This window comes from Entelurus aequoreus, linkage group LG10, assembly GCF_033978785.1.
Source record: "Entelurus aequoreus isolate RoL-2023_Sb linkage group LG10, RoL_Eaeq_v1.1, whole genome shotgun sequence".
NCBI lineage: Eukaryota > Metazoa > Chordata > Actinopteri > Syngnathiformes > Syngnathidae > Entelurus > Entelurus aequoreus.
In genome coordinates, this window is record NC_084740.1 from 62163527 (window position 1) to 62173592 (window position 10066).

The window sequence follows — 10066 nt, forward strand, 5'->3', positions numbered from 1 at the left end:
GATAGGTTGATTGGCAACACTAAATTGGCCCTAGTGTGTTAATGTGAGTGTGAATGTTGTCTATCTGTGTTGGCCCTGTGATGAGGTGGCGACTTGTCCAGGGTGTAACCCGCCTTCCGCCCGAATGCAGCTGTGATAGGCTCCAGCACACCCCGCGACCCCGAACGGGACAAGCGGTAGAAAATGGATGGATGATTGATTGAAGCTTTTATTAGTAGATTGCACAGTACAGTACATATTCCGTACAATTGACCACTAAATGGTAACACCCCAATAAGTTTTTCAACTTGTTTAAGTCGGGGTCCACTTAAATCAATTCATGGTAAAAGATTTAGATAACAGGAGTTTCAACTTTTTATTTCTAAAGACATTTCCTAACAAAAGCAATCATTTTTAAAATATCTTTTAAGATCGTTCACATTGTAATTATGAGGGTATTTATGTATTTTTTTTAACATGTCTGGCCAAATAATGTGTGAATATGTGTGAATTTCTGTACGAGTGTACAGTAGTTTCCCAGCAGGCACAAGACATTGAAACAACATTGAGTACTTGTTGAATTAGGTCCTGACCTTGAGCAACTCAAACCTAACGTTGGAACATCATGCTTTTTGACGTGGATTTGACCATTGAAATTTGGTCATTTTCCAACCAATATTCTACCACAGAAATACAACGTTAAAACAACATGCTTTTTTGACGTTTATTCAATGTTGGGTTGTGACGTTGATTTGACATTGAAATTTGGTCATTTGCCAACCAACAACGTTGTGTCAGTTTACAAACAACTATTTTGCAACATTGTTTCGAAATACGTTAAAACATGATTTTTGACGTTTATTCAATGTTGGGTTGTGACGTTGATTAGACATTGAAATTTGGTCATTTCCCAAACAACAACGTTGGGTCAATTTACAAACACAACTATTTTGCAACATTGTTTCAAAGTCAGTTTTAAAGGACATGTACGTATAATCAACATTACATCAATGTCTTGTGCCTGCTGGGTGTATGAAGGCTTGAGAGTACACTACCGTTCAAAAGTTTGGGGTCACATGTAAATGTCCTTATTTTTTAAGGAAAAGCACTGTACTTTTCAATGAAGATAACTTTAAACTAGTCTTAACTTGAAAGAAATACACTCTATACATTGCTAATGTGGTAAATGACAATTCTAGCTGCAAATGTCTGCTTTTTGGTGCAATATCTACATAGGTGTATAGAGGCCCATTTCCAGCAACTATCACTCCAGTGTTCTAATGGTACAATGTGTTTGCTCATTGGCTCAGAAGGCTAATTGATGATTAGAAAACCCTTGTGCAATCATGTTCACACATCTGAAAACACTTTAGCTCCTTACAGAAGCTACAAAACTGACCTTCCTTTGAGCAGATTGACTTTCTGGAGCATCACATTTGTGGGGTCAATTAAACGCTCAAAATGGCCAGAAAAAGAGAACTTTCATCTGAAACTCCACAGTCTATTCTTGTTCTTAGAAATGAAGGCTATTCCACTAAATTGTTTGGGTGACCTCAAACTTTTGAACGGTAGTGTACGTATATATGTATTCATCTAAGAGCGTGTGTACGTATGTTTGTCATGTGTAGGAGGCCAGAGACTATGCCCTGCCACCAGACAGCAGGTAGGGCCCCACATGGGCCCCTTTTGGCATACAGCCCCAGCCAGGGGCCAACCAACCCCCTTGCCAGCGAGACACCATACCCCACGAGGGCTGACAGAAAATGTGAGGCCCCACCCCAGGTGGCCAAAATCACCTCTCGTCCCAGGAAGACAATCTTCTACAAAATAAAAGTGCTTCAATTTAATAGATTACATCAAATGACAAAACAATACAAATATTGCACACTGGATATTGAAACAACAGGGTCAGGAACACAGTAACATACATTATGTTAGAAAAACAGTGTGTCCATTTTGTACAGTCAGTTTTTAGATTGAAGGCACATATTTACAAACTATTTACAAAATAACTTTTAACAGGTTTGGCTACACAAAGTCAGTCATCATTCCTATTTTTGTTTTGGGCTATCAAGTAGTACACCAGGCCTGGGCAATTATTTTGACTCGGGGGCCAAATTTAGAGAAAAAAATGTGTCTGGGGGCCAGTATATCTGATTTTTAGGAACACTAATACAAAAACTCACAATAATGTCTGATTGAATGCTAAAATCGTTATGACAGACCGCCTTAAACGGAATGGAGTTTTACATTTTTTTACTGAATGAGACACCCAGAATGTACATAAAAATAAAGAATGTGGGATTCACAATATTAACTATGAACGATAAAACACTGAATATTGACAACATATGAACGTCACACCCCCTCTCCATTGACATATTTTACCATCAAGCGAAACGCAACAAAAATGCAACACACAGCAAAGTGAAGGGTAAAAAAACCCAAGTATAATCTGATATATCACTAAGCTTTAGAACTTTGTTGTAAAAATGTCCTCCCGCGTCTCTCCCCGACACCCGCATTTCAGGCTGGCCGCTCTGGAAACACTCTGTGGAAACGCTCCCCACCCACACTGCTCGGTGCCTCGTCTGAGGTGCTGTGACTTACATTACCATGGACCACAATGGAAACAAGCCTTTTGGCTTTTTGTGCCGTCCATTTGCCTTTTTAAAGCATTACATAGATTAAATTATTTAAGATGTCAATAAACTTCTCAATCAAACCATAGTAACTCATTAGATGACCACAGTAATTTATTAGATGACCATAGTAACTCATTAGATGACCATAGTAACTCATTAGATGACCACAGTAACTCATTAGATGACCATAGTAACTAGTATATCATGCAAAAGCGCAGATTCCAACCATCGAAATTCTTTGTATAGTTCAAGACTTCCGGTAATTTAAAAACATCACTGCACATCAAAATGGCAGCTACACTTTCCATCTTAAAGGCCTACTGAAAGCCACTACTAGCGACCACGCAGTCTGATAGTTTATATATCAATGATGAAATCTTAACATTGCAACACATGCCAATACGGCCGCGTTAACTTATAAAGTGACATTTTAAATTTCCCGCCACACTTCCGCTTGAAAACGTCTCGGTATGATGACGTATGCGCGTGACGTAGCCAGTTTAACAGAGGTATGGCGTCCCCATTGAAGCCAATACGAAATAGCTGTTTTCATGTCATTATTCCACAGTATTCTGGACATCTGTGTTGGTGAATCTGTTGCAATTTGTTCATTGCATTATGGAGAAAGAAGCTGAGCAAGCAAAGAAGTTGTCGGTGCGAAGCGGATATTTTGCGAGGGAAGTCAGCAACAAAACACAGCCGGTGTTTGTTTACATTCCCGAAAGATGCAGCCAAGATCGAAGAACTCTGACAACAGAGACTCTAACCAGGAGGACTTTGATTTGGATACAGACGCGATACCGTGAGTACGTAGCTGTGCTTCCAAACATTTGATCGCTTGCTATAACTAGCTCGAGCTAGGAGCTAGGAGCTAGCATAACAAACACCTAGGTGTTTGTTATGCGGAATTAATTTGTTGCATATTAAATATAAGCCTGGTTGTGTTGTGGCTAATAGAGTATATATATGTCTTGTGTTTATTTACTGTTGTAGTCATTCCCAGCTGAATATCAGGTCCCACCTGCGCGCTTCCAAACATTTGATCGCTTGCCCGTACGTGCGTGTCACGTACGTAACTTTGGTTAAATATACAAGCTTTATGAACCTTGGGTTAGGTGAACGGTCCTTTGGGCTGAGTGTGTGTGTTGTGCAGGTGTTTGAATTGTATTGGCGGGTTATATATACGGGATCCCGTCCATATTACCCGCTCGAGCTATAACTAGCTCGAGCTAGTAGATAGGAGCTAGCATAACAAACACATAGGTGTTTGTTATGCAGGATTAATTAGTGGCATATTAAATATAAGCCTGGTTGTGTTGTGGCTAATAGAGTATATATGTCTTGTGTTTATTTACTGTTGTAGTCATTCCCAGCTGAATATCAGGTCACCCCCGCCTCTCACAGCATCTTCCCTATCTGAATCGCTTCCACTCCCCACTAGTCCTTCACTTGCATTTTCCTCATCCACAAATCTTTCATCCTCGCTCAAATTAATGGGGAAATCGTCGCTTTCTCGGTCTGAATCTCTCACTTCTGGCGGCCATCATTGTAAACAATAGGGAACTTTGTGGATATGTTCACCCGACTACGTCACGCTACTTCCGGTAGGGGCAAGCCTTTTTTTTATCAGATACCAAAAGTTGCGATCTTTATCGTCGTTGTTTTATATTAAATCCTTTCAGCAAAAATATGGCAATATCGCAAAATGATCAAGTATGACACATAGAATAGATCTGCTATCCCCGTTTGAATAAAAAAATTTAATTTCAGTAGGCCTTTAAAGATCTGAAATAATGATTTGGGACCGGCGGGCCAGATTGAAAAGCTTAACGGGCCGCATGTGGCCCCCGGGCCTTAATTTGCCCCGGTCTGTAGTACACTATATCCACCCACTGTGTATAGTCTGGGGAATGGCTGTATTCTATCCCGTAATACCAGCACTTTCTGATTTATCATCACAACAAACATCATATTTAAATGTTGCATGTTAGGATGCAGTGCAGTCCGTGTATGTGGTCACCATGTTTCCTCTGCGCTGCGTCACCGTCCTGCAGTGCTGCTTGGACGTGCCGTCAAACACGTTCTGGCTCTGCTTCGGGTGTCTGCGCAAGGTAAACATTCGCTCGACGTCGTCCAACACGTCGTCAAAGAAACCCGCCCCTTGAAAATGTCTCTTGCGTCGACCGTGCGGCTCCCGTGGGGAGTGCTCGTCAAAGTGTCTTCTGTGGCGGGCGTGCCGGTTGTGGCTGTGGATGTCAAAATCCTTGAATATGTCGTCCAATTTGAAGCTGAAGGACTGGTGGGCTCTCTGCCTCTGCTGCGTGTCGCCGGTGAAAAAAGGAGCGCTGCCACCAAACTGATCATACTCGCGTCTTCGGGTTGCATCTGATAACGTTTCGTAAGCTGCGAGAAAGAAAAGATTGTGAGTGATGACACTGCAAGGGAAAACATTAACCTGAGGGATGGAACTAACTATTCATAACATGAAGGGTTTTAAAGAATAGCGTTCAAATTGTGACTCTACCTTCAGCAATGTCCCTGAATGTGGCTTCTGCATCCGGACTGTTGTTCCTATCAGGGTGATGCCTCATAGCCAGCCTGTGGAAAGCTTTCTTTACCTGCCGCTCGGTGGCGTCCTCAGGCACTCCCAGAATGTGGTAGTAATTCTTCTTGGCCAGAAGCAGCTCTGTGACCACCAGGAGGCACACGGCCAGCTTTAAGGCGGACTGTGCGTTGGCCATTGCTCGCCTGTTTGATTGATTGAGACTTTTATTAGTAGGTTGCACAGTGAAGTACATATTCCGTACAATTGACCACTAAATGGTAACACCCGAATAAGTTTTTCAACTTGTTTAAGTCGGGGTCCATGTCATGCACAACATGTCAACAAATGCACACAACAAGATGAAGGCAGAACAAAACCACTAGGTTTATACCATTTGCTACACATTAAATGGCTAACTTGTCAAAAATGTTACCTTTGATTCTCACAGCTAATCAATGCAAATTCTAGTACTATATAACAGTATTTTTCAACCTTTTTTGAGCCAAGGCACATTTTTTGCGTTGAAAAAATGCGGAGGCACACCACCAGCAGACATCATTAAAAAACGAAACTCAGTAGACAATAAAAAGTTGTTGCAATTGTTGGATATGACTTTAAAGCATAACCAAGCATGCATCAATATAGCTCTTGTCTCAAAGTAGGTGTACTGTCACATCACACCCTGACTTATTTGGACATGTTTGCTGTTTTCCTGTGTGTAGTGTTTTACTTGTCTTGCGCTCCTATTTTGGTGGCTTTTTCATCTTTTTTTGGTATTTCCCTGTAGCAGTTTCATGTCTTCCTTTGAGCGATATTTCCCGCACCTACTTTGTTTTAGCAATCAAGAATATTTCAGTTGTTTTTATCCTTCTTTGTGGGTTGATTGTCATGTCATGTTGGGATTTACATTGTGGACGCCGTCTTTGCTCCAAATAGGTAAGTCTTTGCTGTCGTCCAGCATTCTGTTTTTGTTTACTTTGTAGCCAGTTCAGTTTTACTTTCGTTCTGCATAGCCTTCTCTAAGCTTCAATTACTTTTCTTAGGGGCACTCACCTTTTATATATTTTAGGTTTAAGCATCCATCCATCCACTTTCTACCGCTTGTTATTATTATTATAGAGGTTTATTTGAAATAGGGACAGATACAAAAACATAGACATCTGAAACAGTTATCCGATGCATGCATCACAGTGTTTGTAGCCAAAGCTAATTTACAACACTTGTCCCCAACAACAACAACAACAACACAGATCCAACATCATTAAAATAGGAAAATAAAAAATAGAATGAGTTGATAATAATGATAATAGTAATAACACAGACAAAGTGCAAACTAAATAACAGCCAATAATAATAATAATAACACAGACAAAGTGCAGACTAGATAAAAACCAATTAGTAAAAATGAGTAAAAACTAAACATGGGAACACCATTGTTGCTCAACTAGCCATAATTTTGTTTGTTTTTTGAAAGTGACAAGTGCAGGTATACTTTTCAAAGTGTCCGGTAAAGAGTTCCATAGTTGTGGTCCTTTTATTGTCCCTTTTGGGGTCGCAGGGGTTGCTGGAGCCTATCTCAACTGAATTCGGGCGGAAGGCGGGGTACACCCTTGACAAGTCGCTAGACACCTTTTTACCTGCACCCTGCCTCCCGCTGTTTCCGACATCTACAAAGCAATTAGCTACCTGCTGCCACCTACTGATATGGAAGAGTATTACACGGTTACTCTGCCGAGCTCTAGACCGCACCGACACTCAACAACAACACATCATTTGCAGACTATAATTACTGCTTTGCAAAAAATATTTTTCACCCAAATAGGTGAAATTAGACAATCTTCTTGTCTAACTTGTGTGCTGTTTTCCTGTGTGTAGTGTTTTACTTCTTGTCTTGCGCTCCTATTTTGGTGGCTTTTTCTGTTTTTTGGTATTTCCCTGTAGGAGTTTCATGTCTTCCTTTGAGCGATATTTCCCGCATCTGCTTTGTTTTAGCAATCAAGAATATTTCAGTTGTTTATATCCTTCTTTGTGGGGACATTGTTGATTGTCATGTCATGTTGGGATGTACATTGTGGACGCCGTCTTTGCTCCACAGTAAGTATTTGCTGTCGTCCAGCATTCTGTTTTTGTTTACTTTGTAGCCAGTTCAGTTTTAGTTTCGTTCTGCATAGCCTTCCCTAAGCTTCAATTACTTTTCTTAGGGGCACTCACCTTTTATATATTTTAGGTTTAAGCATCCATCCATCCACTTTCTACCGCTTGTCCCTTTTGGGGTCGCGGGGGGTGCTGGAGCCTATCTCAGCTGAATTCGGGCGGAAGGCGGGGTACACCCTGGATAAGTCGCCACCTCATCGCACGGCCAACACAGATAGACAATAGATACCTTTTTACCTGCACCCTGCCTCCCGCTGTTTCCGACATCTACAAAGCAATTAGCTACCTGCTGCCACCTACTGATATGGAAGAGTATTACACGGTTACTCTGGCGAGCTCTAGACCGCACCGACACTCAACAACAACACATCATTTGCAGACTATAATTACTGCTTTGCAAAAAATATGTTTCACCCAAATAGGTGAAATTAGGCAATCTTCCTTGTCTAACTTGTGTGCTGTTTTCCTGTGTGTAGTGTTTTACTTCTTGTCTTGCGCTCCTATTTTGGTGGCTTTTTGTCTTTTTTTGGTATTTCCCTGTAGGAGTTTCATGTCTTCCTTTGAGCGATATTTTCCGCATCTACTTTGTTTTAGCAATCAAGAATATTTCAGTTGTTTATATCCTTCTTTGTGGGGACATTGTTGATTGTCATGTCATGTTCCGATGTACATTGTGGACGCCGTCTTTGCTCCACAGTAAGTATTTGCTGTCGTTCAGCATTCTGTTTTTGTTTACTTTGTAGCCAGTTCAGTTTTAGTTTTGTTCTACATAGCCTTCCCTAAGCTTCAATGCCTTTTCTTAGGGGCACTCACCTTTTATATATTTTAGGTTTAAGCATCCATCCATCCACTTTCTACCGCTTGTCCCTTTTGGGGTCGCGGGGGGTGCTGAAGCCTCTCAGCTGAATTCGGGTGGAAGGCGGGGTACACCCTTGACAAGTCGCCACCTCATAGGAGTTTCATGTCTTCCTTTGAGCGATATTTTCCGCATCTACTTTGTTTTAGCAATCAAGAATATTTCAGTTGTTTATATCCTTCTTTGTGGGGACATTGTTGATTGTCATGTCATGTTCGGATGTACTTTGTGGACGCCGTCTTTGCTTCTCAGTAAGTATTTGCTGTCGTCCAGCATTCTGTTTTTGTTTACTTTGTAGCCAGTTCAGTTTTAGTTTCGTTCTGCATAGCCTTCCCTAAGCTTCAATGCCTTTTCTTAGGGGCACTCACCTTTTGTTTATTTTTGGTTTAAGCATTAGATACATTTTTACCTGCACACTGCCTCCCGCTGTTTACGACATCTACAAAGCAATTAGCTACCTGCTGCCATCTACTGATATGGAAGAGTATTACACGGTTACTCTGCCGACACTCAACAACAGCACATCATTTGCAGACTATAATTACTGCTTTGCAAAAAATATGTTTAACCCAAATAGATGAAATGAGATCATCTCCCACGGCACACTAGTTGAAAAACACTGCTATATAAACATGCAACACAACATGGCCACCGAAAGTCCGAGCTAACGTCTTCCCACGCGTCTCTTAGACGTGCTTTACTCACCTTTAATGAGACAAGTGCACGCCAAGATGCCGGAGTGTGATAAGTATTTAAAAAGGACAGATAAGCATGACGATGTTAGCTTGACATGGAGCGGACAAGAGCTGGCGCCATCGTTGCAAGCATTTCTTCTTCGTTGGTTATCTACATGGACAGTATGGCAACCGGAAATGTGTACTCACTACTGCCCCCTTTTGATAAATGTAAGTACTACAACTCTAAACACGGTAATTATTTTTTAATTTAAACTACTGAATTAAGTTAAAGTACCAATGATAGTCACACACACACTACATTGCAAAAAGTCAGCGTTCGAAAACAAGATAAAAAATACAAAAATGAGGGGTATTTTATTTGAACTAAGCAAAATTATCTGCCAATAGAACAAGAAAATTCGGCTTGTCAAGACTTTCCAAAACAAGTAAAATTAGCTAACTTCAATGAACCCCAAAATACCTTAAAATAAGTATATTCTCACTAATAACAAGTGCACTTTTCTTGGTAGAAAAAAAAGAGACCTTTTTGCTCAATATGTTGAAAAATATTCTTAAATGAAGTAAATGCTAGTGCCATTATCTTGACATAATGATATGCACTCTGCATTACATTTCTTGAAACCAGCAAACTTATACTAAAAACTAATTTATTGTTCTTAATGGAAAGGCAACAAGGCAAGCGCTTGTTACTCTCGGGGTCTCCTAGCCGCTCAGGCAAATCATATTGTCTAAAAATGCATTTTTCCATGGATAACATGACATCATCGCGCCAAGTGCGTGCTCTTTCAGTCAATTAGTGTGCATATATACAGCCCGGCCCCCGGACAAAATTTATTAATTGTAATTTTGAAAAATGTATCTGAAAGTGCATTAACTATTTCTGTTCAAAATTGTTAGAAATGTCAAAATGTTAAATATTAACTGTCAGTTTACTGTACTGTGCCAACTGTACTACTATATGAGTACATATTTTCTATTGTTTCATTGGAAATAAAACAGCAAAGTCCATTTGGCTGTCATCTGTTTTAATTATGAGACACAATTGTGTCAAAATCATGATTTTTTTTTCATGCTTGAAGTTAGAAATGATTACTTTAAAAAAGTAGTTTTCTACTTGTGAGTGTTGATGACACAGCTTTGCAACACTTGATATTCTAGTTTCAAGCATGTTTTACTCAATATAGCTCAT

The 10066-nt window shown here is 40.3% G+C and overlaps 1 protein-coding gene across 1 annotated transcript; it reads right to left on the bottom strand.

Moving 5' to 3' along the window:
• Positions 1–4365: 4365 nt before the first annotated feature.
• Positions 4366–9034, bottom strand: dnajb9a (DnaJ heat shock protein family (Hsp40) member B9a). The gene is made up of 3 exons (XM_062061373.1): positions 8885–9034; positions 5149–5372; positions 4366–5027 (listed from the first exon to the last, which is right to left on the bottom strand). Exons 2-3 carry the CDS (start codon positions 5363–5365, stop codon positions 4612–4614), a joined length of 633 nt encoding a protein of 210 aa, XP_061917357.1. The 5' UTR covers positions 5366–5372; positions 8885–9034; the 3' UTR covers positions 4366–4611.
• Positions 9035–10066: the final 1032 nt, after the last annotated feature.